Source organism: Hyla sarda, chromosome 6, assembly GCF_029499605.1.
Source record: "Hyla sarda isolate aHylSar1 chromosome 6, aHylSar1.hap1, whole genome shotgun sequence".
Taxonomy (NCBI): Eukaryota; Metazoa; Chordata; class Amphibia; order Anura; family Hylidae; genus Hyla; species Hyla sarda.
Window position 1 is genome coordinate 131,876,272 of NC_079194.1, and position 26,610 is coordinate 131,902,881.

Here is a 26,610-nt window from a genome sequence, read left to right on the forward strand (position 1 = left end):
GACAGACGGGTGTAGGTTGGAATGGACTCATTTTCAGGGGCCACAGCGCAGTGTCGCAGCGGGCGAGGACAGAGGCCGCCTCGTCCTTCTCACTTGATTTGTTGATGTTAAATTATGCCATAATGTAGTGTGATTGTCACGGTAACAAATGTTTCCTAATTAATTGACCTGAACACAAAAACACGCTGATTATTTAATTAGCACCAATCCAGAGGGGGCGGTAGAATGAGCGCAGGAGTTGGGGGGGGGGTTGCGGGACAAGGTAATCGCTAACTCCTTACACAGGTCTCCTAGCAACTCCTGCTCCAGCAACAGGGAAAGAGACATAGGTGCTTTGCTTTGACTCCTCACTACTCCTTGTTCTCTAGCGTAATCTCTTATTACAATATACCTGAATAGTATACCTAGTAACCACCGCTCTGTCTCATACTACAGCCGCATCTAGAGATACATTTACAATCTTTCTTACTGCTGCATTGCATTATGGGAACTATTCTATAAAATCCTTTAGTGCACCATTTAGACACTCTTAACCCCCACAATCCACTTCAGCAGAACAGGTCCTGTACTGAACCAGCAGGAGGCAGCAGTGAGCTTTGAGTAACTGTAGGAACTGAAAAGAAGCAGAATTGTGAATGCCTCTCTGGAAGGAACTGCATTATAAAATATTATGAAAGCTCAATTTTGGTAATATCTATTTTTCCCCCACAAATATATGAAACGCATCTGTCACCAGGATATGGATTTAGGACTCACATGCAAACTGCAGGAATGCCTCCCGGCTGAGGATGGTCCCAATGGAGTTGGTAGCTTCACATTGAAAGGTACCGACATCCCGCACCCGATCCGGGGTACTGATAATTAAATTTCTGTCCTGCACTCGGTAACGGTAATCTTGCGCTTCATCTAGAAGTGTCCCGTTCACTCTCCACCTACAAACAGCAGAAGAAAAAAAAACATCAGACACCAATACACAGCAGCATTTTCTGACCTGTGTTGATAGTTTGTAACTATGTATCAGCACAGGTGAAACATATTAGTCTGGAGTCCATTGTGTTTATTTCATATAGGATTATCTAGACTGGATACAACTGTAACAACCCCTAGGGAGAATAAAGAGACTATCAGGTTGCTATGAGATTAGGTCACATGCTGCATAAAGAAGTCTTTAGAGGGAAGACAGTTTCTGAAGAAAGACAGAAGGATGAACCTTGTACTAAGAGTGACTATCTCACCCCAGCGTTGGATTAGTGCTGCTCTATAATGTCTTCTATGCTGCTACCGCTTTAGCTATAGAGAAATAGGAGAGATAGATCTAATTTTCTCTGTGTGAGCTAACTATGGGAAACAGAAAAGCTAATGTCCACTCACTAGGAAGCTAAGCACGGTAAAACTACAACTGCTTGCAGATGGTAAAACTGGACAATGGCCAGAAATACTACCATTATGTTTCACAGGGCACGACAACACCTATGAAATAACCATGGGGAAAATTCAATAAAAGTAGCATTTCGTAAGCCAAAAAGCCAAACCTGAAAAGTGCACTGGAGTAAAATATACCAAATTTGGCACATTTTCAACAATTTGTGCTGGCATAGATTCTTACTAAAATTTCCATCATCTTCAGGTGTAAATCATAGTTAATCTGTTTAGCCAAGGAAGCCACACTACCTCCTGCTAACTCCTGTCCACTGTTCGTAAGTAGCACAGGAAGTGAAAAAAGGGAAAAAAGTGCACAAAAATAGGCATGGTCCATAATTTGCAACACATACGTATGCAAAATATGATCATAATATTAAGAAATTCCACCAATAAACTGACCTCTGAAGATCTGTTACATTTTGTCACACCTATCGTTGACTCGCGTCAGTTAGTACTGCATTGCGTGATAGCAGTGTGACACTACAAGTTGCTTTCCAACTTCACCAAGGAGGAATCACCAGTATACACAAAGCCATGACCTGGACACAGACAATGTAGATGTACCTACCGTGTGACAGGCTTAGGGTGACCATGCACCTCACAGACAAGCCTCAATGTCCGGTCCTCGGAATCCAAGGGAAAGACAAGATTTCCTGGCTCCTGAGTGAAGACTGGACCCTGCAGAGCCACCTCATCTGTGGAGATAATAAAACAATACTTTCAGTTCCAAAAAATAACATCCCCCTCCATAAGGTGTGCACCCCTATTATTGTGGTGTCAATAAGTCCAACAATGACCAACACATGGAAGACCTATCTGCACCTCTGATCACCAGCATACAGACTACATACAGAATAAATCTCACTAATGTTTCCTTCTTGTTGTGATCTGTATGTATGTATACCCCATACAGTGGAAGTAATACATTGGCCCTGATTTACTTTTATAAACTCTACCTGTTTTGTAGGATTGTGCGCAAAAATGTGTCGCATTGCGCCACAAATTGTGTCTGCGCCAGAATTTGTGCCAAAATTATAAAAACCTGACCAACTTTCCATTTTACTTCGAAAATGTGGTGGATTTGATCTCTGGAAAACACCACAGATCAGAGCATGTGTAAAAAAAAAAAAATAATAAAATAAAAAAGTTGAGAAAAGTGCAAAACGTAGGGAAGCATTAGTAAATACGGTAGAAAAATACTTGTAGGGAGTTAAAACCCACAAAGAAAACTACACTCCACTCTTAGTAAATCATGGCCACTGTTTCTGTGATTGAGACATTAGATTGCAAGCTCCTGGACACAGGCATAAGAAATGTGTTACATTGCAGAAAATAGAACAATTAGATGGATTTGTCTTTTTTACAGATCAGTTACAGTACATTAGTGGTTTATCATTAATAAAAATGGCCGCCCTAACACACCTAGATCCTACAGTCACCATTTCTGGGCAGCAGTATAAGAGTCCATACAGGTTCATGTTCCTTTAAAGCGACAGTACAGTCTATGAGGTAGTTTCCTATCAAAGGGCAGAGAAGAGAATGTAATTTGTCTATTTGATTACTGCTGGGTATGAGGGGTCAGGCGGGCATACTCCAGGGTGCCATTTACACTCCAGTCTCCATGAATAAGTAATAGATGAAAGCGTTTCAGGTAAATAGTTACAGAATATAGCGGAGGGCAGGACACTCACACCAAAGTGGATTTTCAGTAAGTGGTTTCCGTATTTGGTGCTGTTATCAGCACCATAAGAGGTACAGCGTTTCCTCTGTCCTGACCTTTATAGCAGGGAGACCAAGGCAGCTGCAAAAGATTGCTGGATATGGCCAAATGCTCAATAAATATGTTAAAGCATCTCGCTAAGAAGGCGGCCTGAAGCAGCCATCCTGCAGTATCAATGAATAAAGAAACAGCAGAGTTTGGTGCAGGCCTACCCAATAAAACTGTATCTGGTCTGGTGGTTAAACGGGAGATTTACTTTATTTTGAAGGGTGTTGTTTTTACACAGTGCACTTTACGATAAAACTGACACGTTCTCTTTATTCCGTGGGTTAATACGATTAAAACGATACCCTGATATGTTTACATGCTTTACTATTACTGTACTACATATAAAAATACCAAAGTTAGTAGCCGGCATTAATCATTGCAGGTGTAAGTGATGCGTTTTTCTACACCTTTTTTTTTTTGTGTGTGTGCTGGTAATGTGTAGGGGCACCAAATGTATTAAATTATTATGGTTTTGTGCATTTTTTTGCGCCTTTTCACAAAAAGGCGCAGTTCATAAAACCCTTCCAAAATTTGTGGATTGCAACTCAAAATCATCAGAAATGTGCTGCCAACCACAGCCCCCTCCATGCATCTCTATGGGAGAGCTGGAACTACAGCGTTCGTGTATCTCCAGCTCTCTCATTTAGATACATAGAGGGGGCGTGTTGACCACAGCTTTATGCGGGGGTCGACAGTCTCCTTGCACAAAGTGGAGATCTCTGGAAGTTCCAGCGCGCTCAGACACTTATCCTTGAATAGGGAATAAATTGTCATACACCATAGTACTACTTTAAATGATCTGGTGATACTCTGTATAATCTGCTACATTGTATGAAGTGGTAAGTGATATTTTACTACGATGTATGATCTATTGACATTTTAGGTGATCTGGTAATGTTCTACTACATTGTATGAAGTGGTGAGTGATGTTTTCCTACGATGTATGATCTATTGACATTCTAGGTGATCTGGTAATGTTCTACTACATTGTATGATCTAGAGATCACCCTTTTGGATACATCAGCTGCATTGTATGATATGGTCACACTCTGCTACACTGCATGATCTGCTGCATTATATGATCTGGTTGTAGGAATAATGCTATTGTAGGAATAATGCTGCTACATTATATGATTCTCTGATGTGCTACACTATATACTGTGTGTAATATCCTGGTGAAAGAATGTAGCCTGAGACCTGATGCAACACTTATGAGAAATGTCACCTGTGGAGGATGCAACTCACCCACCTCTCTAGGGTGCGAACATAATGTAATTGCACCCTGGGGTTGCTTTGCCTCTACCTCTACATGTCACCACTGGGACATGTTGTTTTGATGTAGAAACAGCATGAACAAAATGGAACTGTAACCACATGTGTGGTGGCCCAGTATGGCAGGTGTTACCCCGTACCTTTACTGCCCTGTCAGGAAGCCTCCTTCAGTGTCCCCAGGGTCCCCTGCATTAGTTTCCCCATTGTAAATATGTTGTACTGTATAAAATGTATAATTACTTTAAAAGTTATACCATGTGATTGTTACCCAGGAGGTATCAGTGACCAGCTGACCACAAGAGTGACCTAAGGGCTCCCTGCTAGTCTCCCCCATAAAAGCCTGGGAGGAGCTAGCCTCTTTCTCTTTTGCACCAAGTCTTTGCTAAGGTCCAGTGCAGTCGTGCCTAGTGTGTGTGTCCAGAGTATTGAGACCTCAACTCAAGTCCTGCAGCCACAGTCAAGTGCAAGTAATCTAAACCTGCAGCATTGTCCATCATCAGTCAAGTCAGTCTCTGTCAAATTGTCAAGCAACGTGGCCTGTACCAAATTGTTCAGTCCTACTACATGTCCCAGCAAGCCCTTAAGGTCACTGAGTCACTGGTCACCTCCTTGGGCCCTGGCTGAACTGTATTGACTTTACCAATAGTGTTGCTCGCGAATATTCGCAATTCGAATATTATTCGCGAATATCGCATATTCGCGAATTCGCGAATTTCGCGAATATAGCGCTATATATTCGTAATTACGAATATTCGTTTTTTTTTTTTTTTTTCACAGTACACATCACAGTGATCATCCCTCTCTGCTTCCAGCTTGTGTGGTGTAAAGAAGGCTGTAATACTACTGTGTGAGACTGACGTGCGGAAATTCGCATATGCGAAAATTAGCGTATGCTAATTTTCGCATATGCGAATTTCAGCATGTGTTAATTTTGTATATGTTAATTTTCGCATACGCAAACTCTGCACATGTAACCCCAGTCAAGACTAGTTAATAACTTTTATTAGTAGTATGTAAAATTACAGGCAATTCTGTCAACTAAATGGGCATCTAGCCCACTGGAAAAAAAAAGCGCATGTGTGGTGGCCCAATACAGCCTCCCTGCAGTGTCCCCTGGGCCCCCGACACCTGTCCCCTTATGTATGTATGTATATATATATATATATATATATATATATATATATATATATATATATGAATATACATATACATATGAGAGGTTAACATGTGATCACCAGTTGTCATGTGAGTGTAACCCGTACGGTATCAGTGACCATGTGACCTAAGGATGACCTATGGGACCCCACCAGAGTTTCCCCTATATAAGCCCTGGGGGGAGTCTCTTTTCTCTCTTAATTTCCACTTAAAGGACAACTGCAGCGGTATGACACTCATCCCCTATCCACAGCATAGGGGATAAGTGTTTGATTACGGGGGCTAAGACAGCTGGGACACCCCCCCCCCCCCGATCTCCCTAACGGGGCGCCGCCATTAGCGCTCATGGTGACATAGCGTCGACCTAGAGGTCGACGGTGACGCCCCGTCTCCTCCCCATCCCCATACAATTCTATGGGGGAGACGGGGAGGCACGAACGCTGCCTCCCCGCCTCTCCCATAGAGATGTATGGAGGAGGCGTGCCGGCTGCAATGTCATGCTGCGGCTGGCACGCCCCCTGCACGGGACAGCCGCGGCCCCGTACAGGAGATGACAGGGGGTCCCAGCGGTCGGACCCCCCGCGATCAAACACTTTTCCCCTATCCTGTGGATAGGGGATAAGTGTTAATCACGCTGCAGATGTCCTTTAAGTCTTTGCTGAGTTCCAGTGCAGTCAAGTCCTTGAGTGTGTCTGGAGTCCATAGAAGACCTCAAGTCCCTCCGGCAGCCACAAGCCTTCAAGTCTTCAAGTAATCTACAGTCACATCTTAGTCAGTCTCAAGTCAAGGCAACTCAGTCACAGTCAACTATTGTCAAGTCAGCGTGGCCTGCACTAAAATTGTCCAAATCTACTGCAAGTCCCAGCAAGCCCTTAAAGGGGTATTCCAGGATTTTTTTTTTATTTGACTATGCTACAGGGGCTGTAAAGTTAGTGTAATTCATAATATAGTGTCTTTACTTTGTGTGTGACTGTTTTCTCACAATTCTTCTGTGATTTTTACCCCAATATTTATTTTTAACAGCATACAAAATGACTGTTTTTTCCCAGGTTGCAATGCGGCCGAGACCTGACTCACTAGTCAGCTGATGACAGGGAGCCTGTCTGCTTCAATGGGGGAAATGGTGAGAGAGATCAATCTGCAACTAATGCAACAGCTGAAGGCACCCTGATTGAAAACCACAGGTCTTTTGCATGGATGCAGCTCATTTGTTTCAATGGGTGGGGTGGCTGATGTGTGGGAGGGAGGAAAATGGAACTGTGGGATTTGTAGGCAAAGAAAAAAACTGAAATATGAAATACCAGTTCACAAAAAGCTAGCCACAGTGTTATGGTAATCTCACAACATAGCCATTTAGCCCCAAGACAAGTGCAGATCCTTCCTAAGCATGTCCATTACTGCCTGCCAGGTACGTACTAAAATCACCTTATGGTGTATAACCCCTTTAAGGAATCTGAAGTAACTGGTCACCTCTGTGGGCCTGGCTGAATTGTATAGACTGTTCCATCTGTCACTCAGTAAAGCTACCATTGTCCTTGGTGTCGGAGTCATTATTGCCCCCCATGCCTAGCCCAGGATCCAGCGGTATACCTACGAGTGGTATTGAGGATAAACCACGCCCTGGCGTCACAAATACAAGGGGTTAATGCCATCTGCCCCTAGGGTAATTCCATCTGCCCTACATCACACCCTCTACCATACATGCAGGAACTGCCTGTGGGGTGAGACACACAGATGTAGCAGAGCTAAATTTATTATTTAAACTGATAATCTGAAAGAACTAAATTGGTGACCTGATAACAATCTCATAAGATGTCAATGTCAATTAATGAGGATTCTCAAAATGAAGCATATTCCGGAAATATCAGTCTCTTCATAATTTTAAGTGCAATCTTATTTTGAGCGCTAAAATAAATTCAACCTCAGCAAATTAGAACAGAAAGAATTAATTGGATATGTAAATGAGTTAATCTGCTATATAAATCTAATTACAAACTAATTTGCTTCAGCAGCATGAAAAGGATCAACGCGTTTTTTTACAAATCAGCACCTGTACCACGTCTGGCATCACCCGCGATGGACAAAAGAGGGGCCACTGCGGCCACCACAACACCATGGTGTGCCATAGAATTTACATCATCATAGCAGTTTTAGCCAATTATTGTATGACATGGTGGATTTATGTTTATAGGATTGTTGGCGACTACCAATTGTTCTCAGGTTTACTGGTCAGCAAAAAACCTTTAGATTTCCTTAGTGGATAAAACAGACTATTTATGATGAAGAATTCTGTACATACGTCAGAAAATATGATATTTAAGAATGGCACCATGTATATGCACTGAGCGGACAGTGTTTATCTAAACACAGGCTAAAGTACAGGCCTAGGCCATCATTCAATAACAAATGTTCCATTGCATTACACCAATATTTAGCATAACAATTATATAAGTTTTGTGAAAAGTGACCATTAGGTCCTCAGGAGTCAAGTGGGTGGTCCTAATCAATGACTGACAGCTATTTCTATATGCATACCTGTACAGGGGAAGCTGTCAATCATTGAGTGACACTACCCACTGGACTCCTAAGACCAAGATAATCAGGAAGTTTAGTCTATAAATTACAAGATATATTGAATCTTTTAACACAAAACTATATATTAACCTGTTTAGTTCCCCTGCTATATTACATGCTATAGTTAGATTGGATAGCAGGCCAGGTTCCCAGGGTCAAAAAAAGTGCCGAATGTCCACAATGAAAACAAGTGCGGACATTCCACACATTTGACAACCATCGGGCGCTAGGACCATCTGGAAATGGGCCGTCATACGACCACAGCCCTCACCTGTAGACATGAATGGAGGGGGCTTGACGTCACAACCATGGGCGCCTGGGTGGGATGGGGGGGTCGGGTCCCAGTGGCTGGACCCCAGCGATCAGATATCTTATCCCCTAACCTTTGCATAGGGGAAAATATGTCTAGGGACAGAGTACTCCTTTAATCAAAGTAAGGACACTCATATGATAACTTACATTTACCTTAAAAGGGGACTCCGGTGGGAAATTTTTTTTTAATCAACTGGTGCCAGATTTGTAAATTGCTTCTATTAAAAAATCTTAATCCTTCCAGTACTTATTAGCTGCTGAATATTACAGAGGAAATTATTTTCTTTTTGGAACACAGAGCTCTCTGCTGACATCACAAGCACAGTGCTCTCTGCTGACATCTCTGTCCATTTTAAGAACTGTCCAGAGTAGGAGAAAATCCCCATAGCAAACATATGCTGCTCTGGGCAGTTCCTAAAATTGACAGAGATGTCAGCAGAGAGCACTGTGGTCATGATGTCAGCTCTGTGTTCCAAAAAGAAAAGATATAGTATTCAGCAGCTAAGAAGTACTGGAAGGATTAAGATTTTTTTAATAGAAGTAATTTACAAATCTGTTTAACTTTCTGGCACCAGTTGATTTAAAATAAAAAAGTTTTCCACCGGAGTACCCCTTTAAAGAGGACCTGTGGCCACAAACACCCCCCCCCCCCCCCCCCCCCCCCCGCACCAAATTGAGCTTTTACTGTCAAGAAATAGCTTTGGGTACCCTGATTACACACCTTTTTAAAAATTCTTGATGTACCCTTCCATTCCTGAAATATGAGGGTTGCAGGGAGTAAGTCAGATGGGTGTGAACTTAATTTAAAAAATGGTGACTGGGGAATCAGGTGATGGGCAGGATTATACAGTGGTTCCTCAAGTTACAATATTAATCGGTTCCAGGACGACCATTGTATGTTGAGACCTAACTCTATGGAAACCTGGTGATTGGTTCTGAAACCCCAAAATGTCATCCAAAAATAGGAAAAAGTTAGAATTAAAGAAAAATAAGTAGATAACTAATATAGATAAAGCAAATCCTTATATATACAAGTAAGAAAGATCTGCTGGGAGCTGTAAATCACTGTCTAGGTCAGTGTTTCCCAAGCAGGGAGTCTCCAACTGTTGCAAAACTACAACTCCCAGCATGCCCGGACAGCCAAAGGCTGTCGGGGCATGCTGGGAGGTGTAGTTTTGCAACAGCTGGGGACACCCTGCTTGGGAAACACTGGTCAATGTAGAGGACAGGAGCTTCTTCAGGGTCCTGTACAGTACACACAGTGTCCCAAATAAGTAATATGGAGCTGCCCTTACCTGGTGTCCAAAGGAGCAGCTAACCCTGGCACAGGTAAAGAGTACAGAACATGTAATACCTCCCTGTACTGTAGGGGGCGCTACCAGACACCAGTCAGTGCATGCACTTCAGTAATACAGGTAAAGAGTACAGAACATGTAATACCTCCCTGTACTGTAGGGGATGCTACCAGACACCAGTCAGTGCATACACTTCAGTAATACAGGTAAAGAGTACAGAACATGTAATACCTCCCTGCACTGTAGGGGATGCTACCAGACACCAGTCAGTCCATACACTTCAGTAATACAGGTAAAGAGTACAGAACATGTAATGCCTCCCTGTACTGTAGGGGGCGCTACCAGACACCAGTCAGTGCATACACTTCAGTAATACAGGTGTTTTACCAGTGAATGCCCATTCTGATTGGTCGGTTCTTCCAGCCATTGACACGTTTCACAGATCTGAACTGTCTGTACATTGTATGTTGAGTCTGGTTTCAAGTTACAATGGTCCAGAAAAGACCATTGTATGTTGAAACTATTGTATGTTGAGGCCATTGTAAGTTGAGGGATCACTGTACAGTCAGGTGTGTTTTACATTGAGGGGTGTGTATCTCTAATACACCCCCCCTGACTGTATAATCCCACTCCTTTTCCAATTATTAAATTTAAGTTCATGCCCATCTGATTTCCAGCAATGCATTTCCTTGCAGAATCCACAGAAACATTCACAAGGTTGATTGTTTCTGTGGACACCAGAATCAGGATTTCTGTGGCAGATGTTTCTGCCATGTGCACAGTGCAACAGAATCCCATTAAATTCAATGGGACTTTGCTGCAGCAGAATTTCTGAGCAGAATATTTCCATGGAAAGCTGCTCAGAAATTCCGCTGTGTGAACATAGCCTGATGCAACCTTACACTGTACTGATAAGCGGGACAGTGCTGGAAAGTGATCTGTACAGAAAAGAGCACAGAAAAGTGTCAGCTTAGGTTCAGTTTTAGCAGTCAGAATGAAAACTGCAAGATTTCGGAATTCTTTTATAGAATAGACAGTAAAATGGAAATTAGAGAAAAAAAAATCTAATGTCACATTCCCTTTAGAATGCAAACTCCTGGTAGGAGGTCACAGCTTAGAAGGAACCGGCTGTGAGATATGATGAATGTATATACTGAACACAGTATAACGGGTAACACAGAAACATTAAATACCTGCGCATGACCTTTAAATAGAAACTGAAATTTGTCACCAAATGGGATGAGACATTTTCTTAATCAACATTTTGATACTTTTGTCTTCCTTCCCTTAATTTTGCGTAGAAGGGAATGTCACTCATTAAGCGCTGAGTGCGTTTCACATCTTAAAGGGCAAATGTTGCTTTGCCATTTACAAGTGGTAATGGTCAGTTCTATGTGACCGGCATTAATAATCATAAAATCTAAACTCTGGCAATCACAGAGAGCGCGGCTATTAAATCAGTAATTCATATGTTCTATTCAAAACCTTGGTGACCCTTGAAAAGACTTCCCATAATCCATCAGTCCTCTTAGTTCTGAGCTCGGCTAATGGTCGAGTATCTTATTAATTCACATCTTCAAATCTTTTTAGGTCACAAAGTATAAAATAACCTAAAATGGACTCGTCCTTCCACCCGGCTGAACAGGCAATTTCTTGATTAAAATTTATGTCAAGATGATTATTACCGATTGGATTCCAGGACACAGCAAGAGGTGGGCACGACTGGATGGACTGTGGCGGTCTGAGGGCGATGCAACGATGTGCAATTAATAATGTGAAGAAATGATGTATAGTGTATAGCAGAAAGGGTACTAAAGGGATTGGCAGTAACTAGGAACATTTTTGTTCATATCCAAAGGCTGGAAAGCTGTCCTGACCTGACACTGCAGGGTGGAGGAAATGACACATTTATTTAAGAGACTGTCCTGTACTATATGAAAGAAGTATGGAAAATTCATAGTATAATAAAAATTTTTTAATGGACTTTGGGCAAAAAGATGTAAGCCTTATAGGGATTATCCTAAGATCAAATGTTATCCCCTATTCACAGGATAGGGGATAACTAGATGTTCTATGGGAGTCTGATCACAAAAATCTCTCAAGATGAGCCAGGGATCACAACTAAATCTATTACACAAAAACCCTAGGCATAAAAGCCCAGGACACAAGACCCTCTTAACAAAACTCTCCTTTAAACAGAACTTTTCATTTGTCCTCACTATAAAATCGAAAAAGTAACTGAACTATTAAAACCTTAGCGTCACAGCACTGTATTAAGGTCAATAATGTGTGTTAGTGAGGGCACTAACCGACACAATTACTAATAACAAAAGTTTGGAGTCTGCAGAACACCAGACATACTTTTGCTAGTAGGACACGGTTTTAAAACACAAAATGATGCCCCCCTCTACATGTTTTAGGAAATAATTTTTCTAGTTTTCCTCTTGATGATGGTGATAATTCACTAAAACACAAGTACCGTATATACTCGAGTATAAGCTGACCCGAATATAAGCCGAGGCCCCAAATTTCACCCCAAAAACCCAGGAAAAGTTATTGACTCGACTATAAGCCTAGGGTGGGAAATGCATCATCCCCCCATGTCCTCATCCAGACCCCCATCATCATTCAGACCCCCGTCATCATCCCCCCCCCTTCATCATCACCGCCTGTCAATCCCTCCATCAGTGGTCTTCAACCTGCGGACCTCCAAATGTCACAAAACTACAACTCCCAGCATGCCCAGAGTTGTAGTTTTGAAACCTCTGGAGGTCCGCAGGTTGAAGACCATTGCGGCCTTCGTCATCATCCAGCCCAACCCCCCCCCCCCTTTTGTTTTGTACTCACCTCCCCTCGGCGTGAAGTTAGGGTGAGCTGGTCCGGGCCATCTATGCTGCAGGGACTGTAGTAGTTGCGGGCTGTGCATTTTCACCGGGGGGCCCTCTTTTCCGTGCATCGGGCCTGTCCTGGACTAGTGATGTTGCCTTGACGACGACGCACAGGGACATTCGTGTGCGTCCCTGTGTGTCGTCGTCAAGGCAACGTCACTAGTCCGGGGCCGGGCCCGGAGCGGAGAAGAGGGCCCCCCCCCCGGTGAAGATGGACAGCCCGCAATGACTAACCATCCCAACCGGACGGTCCCTGCAGCATAGATGGCCGGGACCAGCTCACCCTAACTTCACGCCGAGGGGAGGTGAGTACAAAACAAAAAGGGGGGGGGCTGGATGATGACGAAGGCCGCAGTGGTCTTCAACCTGTGGACCTCCAGAGGTTTCAAAACTACAACACCCAGCATGCCCGGACAGCATGCTGGTAGTTGTAGTTTTGCAACATCTGGAGAAGGGATTGACAGGCAGAGAGTTCACTTGAGTATAAGCCGAGGGGGGTGTTTTCAGCACGAAAAATTGTGCTGAAAAACTCGGCTTATACTCGAGTATATACAGTACGTCTGGTGTTCTGCACACATCATTGACCTTAAAGGGGTACTCCCTCCCTAATACATCTTATCTCTTATCCAAATGATAGGGGATATCAGCTGGAGATCCCCACAATCTGTCACTCTGCACACACCTTTGTGAGCTCTCTGCAGCACTGTAAGCTCCAAGTGTGAAGCGTGAGGACCACGGGGCAGGAGTATCGTGATGTCACGACTCCGCCCCCTTGTGACATCACGCCCAACCCCCTCAATGCAAGTCTATGAGATGGGGTGTGACGGTGGTCACCCCCCGCGATCATACATCTTATCCCCTATCCTTTGGATAGGGGATAAGATATATTAGGGCCGGAGTACCCCTTTAATACAATGTAATGAGGTTTTAATGGTTCAGTCACTTTTTCAATTTTATATTAAGCATGAATTAAAAGTTATATTTTAAGGGGAGTTTTGTCAATTGTATCTTGTGCCCTGGGTTTTTATGCCACGGGGTTTTGTGTAATAGTCTATGGGAATCCGACCGCTTGGACCCCCACTGATCATGAGAACGGAGATGAATTGTCCCCTGAGTGAATGAAGTAGCAGTGTGACTGTTGCTCTATGCGATTTGCAAACATTGCCAAGTACCAAGTTCAGCTATGTTTAGATGTCTCGTATACAGTAAATTGTAGAACAGGAGGACAACGTGACCCTCATGTCTGGTTCACATCCCCACACCCTGGTGATCCTGGAAATAAATGGTCTCTTCTTAAAGAAATTAACTTCCCCATGAGAACCTCTAAGTTTTACAAACCCACTGATGTTATTGTAAACTTATTGAGTTCTTAAATGGGCGCTCTCATTAAAACTAATTCTTGCTACTGCACTCCTTATGGTAAATAGAAAATCTTTCTAATGTACTTTGTTTAAAAAAAAAAAAAATGTTTTCTATGTTTTATTTGTGTTTAAAAAAGCTGCCACTAGGTGTTTCTCTACTTGTCCAGAGCACATTTCCCCCTATCTCTTGCACATACTTTGGACTCCTGCTGGCCTGGCAGAAGTCCAAAATCAGGAAATGCAGTCTGGAATGCTGAGGGGGGTGTGTGCAGCCTTAGCCAATCATAGCTCCTCTCACACACTGAACTGCTCTGGGCTGTGTGTATCAGAGTGAGGGAGAAAGTTCTCCCCTGTATAACTTCAGATGTCACCCTGCTGGGGAACGCCCCTTCCCAGTCTGTGAATCTGACTGACACTGAGCCGAAAATACAGAACAATATAAAAGGTAGAAAACTAAAAAAAAAAATAATAACAAAAATAAAGGCAGGGGTGGGTTTTCATGATGGGAGCAGTGAACTGGGAGCATTATAAAATTAAACCATTTTATGAGAGGTACTATTTAAGATCATTTTGCAGCCTTTGTTGCTGTGCCCCCCCATGTTTGGCCTCATTCCCATGGCCGTTGTGCTCCAGTAAAGGAAGCTCTGTCACTCTGTCCGTTGAAAGGAATGGAATTGAGTCCCTTTGCTTAACTCCCCTAATATACTGGTCACCCAATGGACCCTACCCAAGTCAACAGGATCCGGACAGGGGGGTGTCAGTTGTGCTTTGACCTATTTAGGCGCAAAAAAAGGGGGGGGGAAGCAGAATGGACCATGAGCAGGTCAGAGCACAATGGCTCTGTGAACCTAGCCTTACTAGGATGCAGGGTTTTGTTCTTTTTAACTATCATTTTTTTCCCCTGGAATAGTCAGATAGATGGGAACTTCATTTTTAAAAAGGGATGTTAATGCTCAGGGGGTGTGAATCAAAATCAAGTAGGTCTAAATATGATGCTGAGAGGGTCGTGAATCAGACTAAAGGGGTTCTTAATATAAGACTGATAGGGTGGGAATCAGACTCAAGGGGGTCTAAATATTAGACTGAGAAGTAGTGAATCAAGTTAATAACCACCTGATCCCAGCATTCACACCCCGTTTTTTAAATAAAGTTTCTGCCCACCTGACTTTTAAGAGAAAGATGCAGACAGTCAACCAAATAAAAAAATCATATTTCTCAGGAAAAGAAGACATAGCCACACACACAAAAAAAAAAAAAAAAAAAGAGTTGGCCACATTAGAGTCTGCCAACTGATATTTAAAAAACTCATTTTTTATTCCTCTTCAAATCTTAGATTTCATCTTGGAACTGGCTTTAGTTATAGACGAATTCCCTAAAAATATACAGACCTTTCCTGGTACATCCACCTGTCCTCATACCTTCATCCCAAGACATAAAGGCCCATCTCTAACAGGGGACATGATGACCTTCAAGTCACTATCCCTTTTTCCTCTGTATGCTGTGTTCCTGTAGGAGCCTTGTGTGGCGAAGCCACTGGTTGTCTCAGGGTGCGAAGGTGAGGTGAATGGTGCAGATGTTGTAGCCCAGCCCAAGATGTTATTAACCCCTAAATGTTCATGATGCTAGGGCGTGGTTTTCCTGGTGACCACCTGAACAATAGTACCGATATCCCAAGGTTAGGCAGGGCAATAATAATCCAAGACCAGGTTAGGGTTAACGGTAGCTTTACTGAGGTAGACAGATGGAAATAGCCTTTACAGCTAGGCCAGGATCCCAGAGAGGTGGCCAGTAACACAGAAGGACCTTGCAGCTTATTGGGACTTGTAGTGACTTTGACAGACTTTAGGACAGCCACTCTGACTATAATAGACTTGACTATAGACTTGACTGGACTGTAGGTAGTGACAGCAGACATAGAAGACTTGACTTACTGCCATGTGGCTGTAGGTAGGCTTGAGGCTTCCAGATGTGCTGGAAACTAGCTCTGAGACATCTGGTCTTTACTGTGCCTCAGGATCAAGAGTGATAAGAGAGAGATTGTAATGGCTGCCCCTCTTATAAAGGGGGGTTGAGCCAGAAGCCCATAGGTCAAGCTGCAGGTCACCTGGTTAGCTGGTGCTCTCTGGGTAACAAACACATCTTGTGAACACATTGGCCCTCATTTACTATTCTAAACCCGACTTGTTTTGTCGGGTTTTTTTGGCGCATCTTTGCCTGCGACATGTTGCAGACATCGTGCGCCAGCCTGTGACATGATGCACCATTTTTTCCCGACGGACCCGATGTGGTTTCTCCCAAACCCGAAAAAGGGGCATAACCCGACATTTCTAAGCTTTCCCACATATTTATAAAGGTTTCCAACCCGAATTTGTTGAATTGTTGGGGATTTTTTCCCCGACAACTCAGAGGAGTTGGAAACCAAAACCAACAAAATCCACATGCGACAAACAGGATGCGACATAATAATAAATATCAGGGGGAAAAAGCAGTCGAGTAAGAAAGCAAGATAGACTTACAACCTGATTTTCTAAGTAAATGAGGGCCATTATCATGTAACTAACTCAAAGGTCCTTAAAAGTCCTCAATACACAACACACACAACACCATAAATTATATGTATCATTATGGGGGGGGGGGGGGGGGCACTGCAGGAGAGCCCCTAGGACACAGAGGGACTCAACCTGACAGGGCCTAGGTACTGTACAGGACTATATCCCGTACTGGGACATCACACTTGTGTCATCACTCCATCCATATAGTGGGGCCCATAGAAGCCACACAGGCAGTCTCTATAGCAGGCATAGGCAACCTTTGGCACTGCATTTGTTTTGGACTACATCTTCCATGATGTTCTTTCAGCCAAAATGCTGCCAAAGCATCATGGGAGATGTAGTCCAAAACATCTGCAGTGCCGAAGGTTGCCTATGCCTGTTCTGTAGAATGCTTGACCTTGCTAAAAGCTATTATAAGATCATACGTCTGTATCCTCTCTAGTTTACTGTATACCATTCCCTCCTTGTTTTCAGCTCCTTCTAAGCTGTGACTTTAATCAGCTGTTTAGAATATTTATAATGGTTATCAATTATTTAGACACCTGCCGGATCAATTTGCATACTATTTGAAGGGCTAGACAATGATAAATATTTCATTTTATTTAATCTTGTTTGTTGATTGATGGTCTTAATAATATTTTTCAGTGTTGATTTTCTCAATTTATATACTCATTTATGACCATGTATTTTCATGTATGCGGATTGTTAGAGCCATTTCCCCCAGGAGACGATTTAAAGGGAATGAAAATGGCATTAAAGGCATAGATGCTTTTCTGCCATATTTGCATGTAGTCATGTAGGCGGAGCATAGCTATAGACAACAAACAGGCAAAGCTCAATTACAGTAGGTCTTGGACGGTTGCCATGTCTACAAGGTTCTAAGAGCACTCCTAATGACATCATGAATTTCAAATGACAGCAGACCACACCCACATTATATAGTCTTAAAGAGACATTACTATATTGTCATATAACAATAATAAGCTCTGTTTCTGGCCCAAAGTACACACCAAACTACCTCTCAAATTAGAGGTGAAAAAAAAGACCAATAAAAAGGAATATATTACAATATTGTGTATTAGTCCAGGGTTTATTTTTCCATTAGGATGAGAAAGTATTATTCTTGGTATTTATGTTGGTTTGATTTATATCTATTAATCCAACAATTTTTGATGCCTAATTTATGACATTTCTTTATTATCAATTGATAATTTTTTTGCATGCCCTGTAGCTCCTTCATCTATTTTATTTTAAAGTGTCTAATTTTGTATATTTTTTTTAGGGGTACTGGGGATTTTTTTTTACTACGTTTACAAATACAATTTATTCCTACTCTACTCGTTGTTATTTGTGGTACATTTAAGTAAGGGGCTTTTAAGGTTGTAAATGCTGCTGTTTTTTTCCTTATATTAGTGATTTTATTTTAGGGGTAGCCTTTGATGTATGTGTAAATATTATTATTTTTTGTCTTTAATGCCGCCTTCGTGTAAATGCACACTAAACTGTTTTGTTTAGTTACTTAAAATAAGTATGTCTAACTAGAGTATTGGTGTTTTTTTTTTTGTTGAAGTAGTTTTTTTTTTTTTTTGCAGTAGTTTTATATATTATTCGAGAAAACCACTGAATCACATTATCAATGAAACACATGATTTGTAATAGGTAAAATTCCCCGAAAAAAATGCAACCAAAAATGAATAGGCTAAAACACACTGAGGTAAATAAGTAAAAATTATTTAAACTGCACAGTCTAAAAGTGTGCCAGATTTTTAACTGTGGCTCAGGTTGTTTAAAAATCTGGTGCATATTTAAAACAGTCTAGTTTAAGACCACTTTAAAATTGTCTGTCACGCCTCCTCCCATAGGCTTGCATTGACAGGGCGGAGCGTGACGTCACATGGGGGCAGAGCCGTGACGTCACAACACTCCATCCCTGTGATCGCCAGTAATCAGACCCGGAGCGAATGCGCTCCGGGGACTAATTCTAACGGGTGCTGCGTGCAAGATCACGGGGGTCCACAGCGGCGGAATAGGGGATAAGATGTCTTAGCGCCGGAGTACCCCTTTAAACCAAAAATGTGCAACAAAAAGTGGCCAATTTTTCTGTTATGTAAGCCATGCCAACTTTGTCAAAACTGGGTTCCCTTGTCTTAAGCATGTGCCTTTTTTTTTTTGGGTGCAAAGTGCATCAAAATTCTGGTGAAGATAAATAGAAACTACCTAAAATTTTTGTCTGTTTTCGAAAAATATTTATATGTGCTATGTAAGTCCATGGGAAAGTGGCTGTCTGTGCACACAGTGTATAAAAAGACAGTCTTATTTTTTAAGAGGTACACAATGATGTCAAGTTTGTGAGGATTGTAGTATCTTGTGGTTGGAGTGGTGCAACCCTTTATCACAATGTAGATTTCGACAAACTACTATCTCAAAGAAGCTGTGATGTGTACACAAGGCCCCCAGAAATAAAACCTCTAAAGCCAGGGTTTATAGAAAACAACTTGCCCTTTACTTTACTCCTTGTACAATCCAATATAGAAATAACAATGTATAATACTTCAAATTTGTAATACAGTTCCTTGAAATACACCTGTAGTACAAGAGCAAGTAAAATGTGATTAGTCACTGCTTTGATGTTGTTTTGTGCTGATACTTGTAGTACAACATAGAATTGATTATGTTTCTCCCTTGCTGTATGTGTTAGAATCAGAGGCTGCATCTAGGACAATATATGTTTTCTTTAGGCATTGGCCAGCTTGTTTTCGCACTATACTTGGATGTGACTTGGTTGCAGAATTTGGACTTAAAGGGGTACTGCACTGGAAAACCAGAAAGATAAACAGATTTGTAAATTACTTCCATTTAAAAATCTTAATCCTTCCAGGACTTATCAGCTGCTATTTGTTCGAAGTTCTTTGATTTTTGGATTTCCTTTCTGTCTGACCACATTGCTCTCTGCTGACACCTCTGTCCATTTTAGATACTCTGGACAGTGTCAGCAGAGATCACTGTGGTTAGACAAAATGGGAACATACAGCAGTTGATAAGTACTGGAGGGGTCAAGATCTTTAAATAGAAGTAATTTACAAATCTGTTTAATGTTTTGGCACCAGTTGATTTAAAGAAAAAGGTTTTCCAGTGGAGTACCCCTTTAAATCAACTGGTGCCAGAAAGTTAAACAGATTTGTAAATTACTTCTATTTAAAGATCTTAACCCCTCCAGTACTTATCAACTGCTATATGCTACAGAGGAAATTCTTTTCTTTTTGAATACATTTTTTGTCTTCTTCACAGTGCTCTTTGATGACACATGATGCCCATATCAGGAACTGTGCAGAGCGGGAAAAGATCCCCATAGCAAACCAATGCTGCTCTGGACAGTTCCTGATATGGGCATCAGGTGTCAGCAGATGAAAAAGAATTTCCTCTGTAGCATACAGCTGCTTAAAAGTCCTGGAAGGGTAAAGCTTTTTTAATAAAAGTAATTTACAAATCTGTTTAACTTAGCACTAGCTTTAAATCCAATTTAACTGAGCAAGCTATCAGGGGTCTTTAAAGGATTGGTCAGTGGCACACTGCTGCAAGGATCCCTTCTCTTACTTACAATTTTGGGTATACTAAGACAAGACTTTCTGAAAGTATCCAGAAAGACAATTCACAGACGGTAATCTTTTAAGAACTAGGAGAGGTCCGTAGAAATAGCACACCTAGTTCTTCTTTTGCAATCAGGCCCTTTTAAGTTTGTCTTTCTCCTGAATGCTACCTCTTGTAGTATCTCTGTTGCAGGATGTGCTTGGCAGAATGAACTTTGCTGGAATAGTGCTGAAATGGTAGGCACACTCCATCTGAAAGTGAGAGAGTATATGCTCACACTGTAGTGAGAAGAGGGCAGAAAGCCGGGGCCTCCAGCTTCTCCAAAACAATAATGCGATTAAAACTTCACCTTATTCCATGCATATTAAAAGCAATAGGATATCCAACATGAATGTTAAAACAAAGGAAACGCCGGCTCTTAGGTGTGACAACGTGTTCACGGGCATATGCCCCGTATATAGTGACAACCCCAAATGAACCCGCCAGTCACAGGAGCAGGACGGAAGCAACGTAAGAATGATGTATACAAGCTTCATACTAGCCACATAAAGCCACAAACTGCGGAACGGATCAAACCAGGTAAGTCCACAAGGAAACAAATGAACACACATTACTAAATGTGAGGGAAACCTGGTCTGAATCGTAGTCAAGAATATATACATCAAGTATACGAATACCCATGCGTGTGAACATGTTCCTAGTGTTAATTGAATGAGGACCGGAAAACAATATGAAAAATAAGTACACCATCATATAGATATTACATTGGTACATAAGCCGTGAAGGACACACAGACTTCACTCGATTAATAAACTGTGGAAAACGATTAGTTAATTGAGTACACATAATAGATTATATGTATAGCTATGCATAAATATCATGTCAATTTGTGAGACTCAAAAAACTAAAATTGGTCCGGTAATATATGACTGCTAAATGCATTGTGCGACTCCACCATATAATGCAGAATATAACATTACTGGGTCATGCCCCTCACGTCACAAGTATTCATATGAGAAAAAACAAACAAACATATGTTGCAATTGCAATGCACGTAAAACCGGGTGTAATGATCACAGACCGCAAAAGATAGTAATAACAAATCCACAAAACAGCATGAGAAGCACAAATATAGTAAACTAGATATCGCCACAGTAGCATGTCAAAGTGTGATGTTCAATCAGTATATGTGCATCAAATCATGTCTAGCATTCATGCCAACGGGGGTGCGGGAATCGAGAGTCAAAATCCAAAATGCCTCCTTGGACTTCAGTTTTTGAGTCCAGTCACCTACGGGGTGGTCTGACTCGTTCAACTCCTATTACCTCAAAGCCAGTGGTGTCGCCTAGGTGATGGTCTCTAAGGTGTTTGGATAGACCAGATGTAGGTCGGATGCTACCCAATGCATTACTCGGGCAGCGAAAACGTTCCGTAATGCAAATTTTTTATTTTCTTGTAGTGCACCCAATGTATGGAATTTGGCATTTGGTACAGGTTACCATGTAGACTACATGAGTGGTGTTACAGCTGATCAGTGTTTTGATGGTATATTTTTGTTTCCTTACTGTGGATGCAAATTCTTTTGTATTCATCATGAGGGTGCAACAGATACATCTGGTGGCACCACAGAGATAGCACCCTCTAGTAGACAACCAACTGGCATTGGAATTAGCAGTCAAAAAAAAAAAAGCTGGGAGACAAATAGTCTCTCAGAGATTTCCCTTTTTTCCGCTACAAATCTGGGGCCTTTGTGTAATAAATCTGCCAAGTTAGAATCCTGATGTAAAATGGGTAAAGGTTTGTGCATGATTGAGCAGATATTATTGAAATCAATGCTATATGGTGTGGAAAAAATGGGGATGCATGATGACTTTTCGCTTGGAGAGGTAGATGTAGGCTCTTTCAAAATAGGCTTGCCTGTCCTTTAAATCAGCTATGCGCAAGGCTCATTTTAGCATAGAAGTGGTGTAACTTCTCTTGGTATGTGGCTGATGTAGATGATGCCCTCTTGGCACGTACAAATTCTCCTACGCGAATCATGTGACCTTGATGGTTACTTTTGGCATGTAAAATGTTGTTTCCGGCAGTAGGTTTACGGAAGAGTTGCGTGTGTATTTTATGGCTAACAGGGTCCCCCATCAGAGTGAGCTCAAGGAAGTTGGTGGTGTTTTTGTCCAGTTGGCAATTAAACTTCAAGTTGGGGGAATTGGAATTGAGATACTGGACAAATAAAATTGCCTCCTCCACACTAGGAGGAGGTCATCTATATATCAGCCGTACCAACCCACTAAGGGGTGGAAGATGTTATTTGCAGTATATAGATGGACCTCCTCCTAGTGGGACATGTATAAGTTTGCCAGAGAGGGGGAAAATTTGGCCCCCATCGGGCATCCTGTCACCTGAAAATAATAGTTCCCATTGAAGGAAAATAAATTAGGTTTCAGAACAAAGAGGAGTATGTCCAGTATGAACGGTTTCAGGTCCTGACTGTAATTGGGCTATTTAAGGTGAAAAGAGATGGTTGAGATTTCTGATTCGTGTGGTATGCATTGTACACGTGCATACAACACAAATCAGCCATCTCTTTTCACCTTAACAAATACTCCAATTACAGTCAGGACCTGAAACAGTTCATACTGGACGTATTCCTCTTTGTTCTGAAACATAATTTATTTTCCTTCAATGGGAACTATTATTTTCAGGTGACAGGATGCCCGATGGGGGCCAAATTTCCCTCCTCTCTGGCAAACTTATACATGTCCCACTAGGAGGAGGTCTATCTATATACAGCAAATAACATCTTCCACCCCTTAGTGGGTTGGTACAGCTGATATATAGATGACCTCCTCCTAGTGTCGAGGGGTTAGAGCAGGAGTCAATTTCTTGTGTCCAGTATCTCAATTCCAATTCCCACAACTTTAAGTTTACTTACCAATTGGACAAAAACACCACCAACTTCCTTGATGTCACTCTGACAGGGAACCCTGTCAGCCATAAAGTACATGCACAACTCTTCCGTAAACCTACTGCTGGAAACAACATTTTACATGCCAAAAGTAACCATCCAGGTCACACGATTGGCATAGGAGAATTTATATGTGACAAGAGGTCATCATCTACATCAGCCGCATACCAAGAGACATGCAAGGTCATTAACAATCGTTTGAGAAAATTTGGTTACACCACTTCTATGCTTAATAGAGCCTTGTGCATAGCTGATTTGAAGGACAGGCAAGCCTATTTGAAAGAGCCTACATCTACCTCTCCAAGCGAAAAGTCATCATGCATCCCCACTTTTTCCACACCATATAGCATTGATTTCAATAATATCTGCTCAGTCATGTGCAAACATTTACCAGTTTTCCATCAGGATTCTAACTTGGCAGATTTATTACACAAAGGCGCTAGATTTGTTGCAGAAAAAAGGGAAATCTCTGAGGGACTATTTGTCTCCCTGCATTTTTTTGACTGCTAATCCCAATGCCAGTTGGTTGTCTACTAGAGGGTGCTATCTCTGTGGTGCCACCAGATGTATCTGTTGCACCCTCATGATGAATACAAAAGAATTTGCATCCACAGTAAGGAAACAAAAATATACCATCAAAACACTGATCAGCTGTAACACCACTCATGTAGTCTACATGGTAACCTGTACAAAATGCCAAATTGCATACATTGGGTGCTCTACAAGAAAAAAAAAAAATTAGCATTACAGAACATTTTCGCTGCCCGAGTAATGCATTGGGTAGCAACCGACCTACATCTGGTCTATCCAAACGCCTCAGAGACCATCACCTAGGCGACACCACTGGCTTTGAGGTAATAGGAGTTGAACGAGTCAGACCACCCCGTAGGGGAGGTGACTGGACTAAAAAACTGTAGTCCAGGGAGGCATTTTGGATTTTGACTCTCGATTCCCGTAGCCCCGTTGGCATGAATGCTAGACATGATTTGATGCACATATACTGATTGAACATCACACTTTGACATGCTACTGTGGTGATATCTAGTTTACTATATTTGTGCTTCTAATGCCGTTTTGTGGATTTGTTATTACTATCTTTTGCGGTCTGTGATCATTACACCCGGTTTTACGTCCATTGCAATTGCAACATATGTTTGTTTGTTTTTTCTCATATGAATACATGTGACGTGAGGGGCATGACCCAGTAATGTTATATTCTGCATTATATGGTGGAGTCGCACAATGCATTTAGCAGTCATATATTACCGGACCATTTTTTTGTTTTTTGAGTCTCACAAATTGACATGATATTTATGCATAGCTATACATATAATCTATTATGTGTACTCAATTACCTAATCGTTTTCCACAGTTTATTAATCGAGGGAAGTCTGTGTGTCCTTCACGGCTTATGTACCAATGTATTGTTTTCCGGTCCCCATTCAATTAACCCCTTAAGGACGCAGGACGTAAATGTACGTCCTGGTGAGGTGGTACTTAACGCACCAGGACGTACATTTACGTCCTAAGCATAATCGCGGGCATCGGAGCGATGCCCGTGTCATGCGTGGCTGATCCCAGCTGCTGATCGCAGCCAGGGACCCGCCGGCAATGGCCGACGCCCGCGATCTCGTGGGCGTCCGCCATTAACCCCTCAGGTGCCGGGATCAATACAGATCCCAGCATCTGCGGGAGTTCGCGATTTAAATGAACGATCGGATCGCCCGCAGCGCTGCTGCGGGGATCCGATCATTCATAATGCCGCACGGAGGTCCCCTCTCCTTCCTCCGTGCGGCTCCCGGAGTCTCCTGCTCTGGTCTGTGATCGAGCAGACCAGAGCAGAAGATGACCGAAAACACTGATCTGTTCTATGTCCTATACATAGAACGGATCAGTATTAGCAATCATGGTATTGCTATGAATAGTCCCCTATGGGGACTATTCAAGTGTAAAAAAAATGTAAAAGTAAAAAAAAAGTGAAAAATCCCCTCCCCCAATAAAAAAGTAAAACGTCCGTTTTTTCCTATTTTACCCCCAAAAAGCGTAAAAAACATTTTTTATAGACCTATTTGGTATCGCCGCGTGCGTAAATGTCCGAACTATTAAAATAAAATGTTAATGATCCCGTACGGTGAACGGCGTGAACGAAAAAAAATAAAAAAAAAGTCCAAAATTCCTACTTTTTTAATACATTTTATTAAAAAAAAATTATAAAAAGTGTATTAAAAGTTTTTTATATGCAAATGTGGTATCAAAAAAAAGTACAGATCATGGCGCAAAAAATGAGCCCCCATACCGCCACTTATACGGAAAAATAAAAAAGTTAGAGGTCATCAAAATAAAGGGATTATAAACGTACCAATTTGGTTAAAAAGTTTGTGATTTTTTTTAAGCGCAACAATAATATAAAAGTATATAATAATGGGTATCATTTTAATCGTATTGACCCTAAGAATAAAGAACACACGTCATTTTTACCATAAATTGTACGGCGTGAAAACAAAACCTTCCAAAATTAGCAAAATTGCGTTTTTCGTTTTAATTTCCCCACAAAAATAGTGTTTTTTTGTTGCGCCATACATTTTATGATATATTGAGTGATGTCATTACAAAGGAAATCTGGTCACGCAAAAAATAAGCCCTCATACTAGTCTGTGGATGAAAATATAAAAGAGTTATGATTTTTAGAAGGCGAGGAGGAAAAAATGAAAACGTAAAAATTAAATTGTCTGAGTCCTTAAGGTCAAAATGGGCTGAGTCCTTAAGGGGTTAAAGGGGTTATCCAGGAAAAAACTTTTTTTTATATATATCAACTGGCTCCAGAAAGTTAAACAGATTTGCTAACTACTTCTATAAAAAAAATCTTAATCCTTTCAGTACTTATGAGCTGCTGAAGTTGAGTTGTTCTTTTCTGTCTAAGTGCTCTCTGATGACACGTGTCTCGGGAACCGCCCAGTTTAGAAGCAAATCCCCATAGCAAACCTCTTCTACTCTGTGCAGTTCCCGAGACAAGCAGAGATGTCAGCAGAGAGAACTGTTGCCAGACAGAAAACAACAACTCAACTTCAGCAGCTGATAATTATTGAAAGGATTAAGATTTTTTTAATAGACGTAATTTACAAATCTGTTTAACTTTCTGGAGCCAGTTTTTTCCTGGAATACCCCTTTAACACTAGGAACAGGTTCACACGCATGAGTATCTGTATACTTGATGTCTATATTCTTGAATATGATTCAGACCAGGTTTTCCTCACATTTAGTAATGTGTGTTCATTTGTTTCCTTGTGGACTTACCTGGTTTGATCTGTTCCAAAGTTTGGGGCTTTATGTGGCTAGTATGAAGCTTGTATACATCATTCTCATATTGTTTCCAGCCTTCTCCTGTGACTGGCGGGTTCACTTAGAGTTGTCACTATATTAGGGGTATATGCCCGTGAACACATTGCCACGACTAAGAG

The 26,610-nt window shown here is 41.7% G+C and overlaps 1 protein-coding gene across 3 annotated transcripts in view; it reads right to left on the minus strand.

Annotated features, from left to right (window-relative positions):
* The window catches only part of LOC130276122 (contactin-4-like), a 294,692-nt gene that overhangs the window by 65,787 nt on the left and 202,295 nt on the right, over positions 1–26,610 (minus strand). For all 3 annotated transcript variants that reach the window (XM_056525041.1, XM_056525040.1, XM_056525042.1), the window contains exons 3-4: positions 1,991–2,117; positions 757–932 (exon numbers count right to left, since the gene is read on the minus strand). In XM_056525041.1, the coding sequence (XP_056381016.1) occupies positions 757–932; positions 1,991–2,117 (303 nt within the window). The remainder of the gene's footprint in view (positions 1–756; positions 933–1,990; positions 2,118–26,610) is intronic.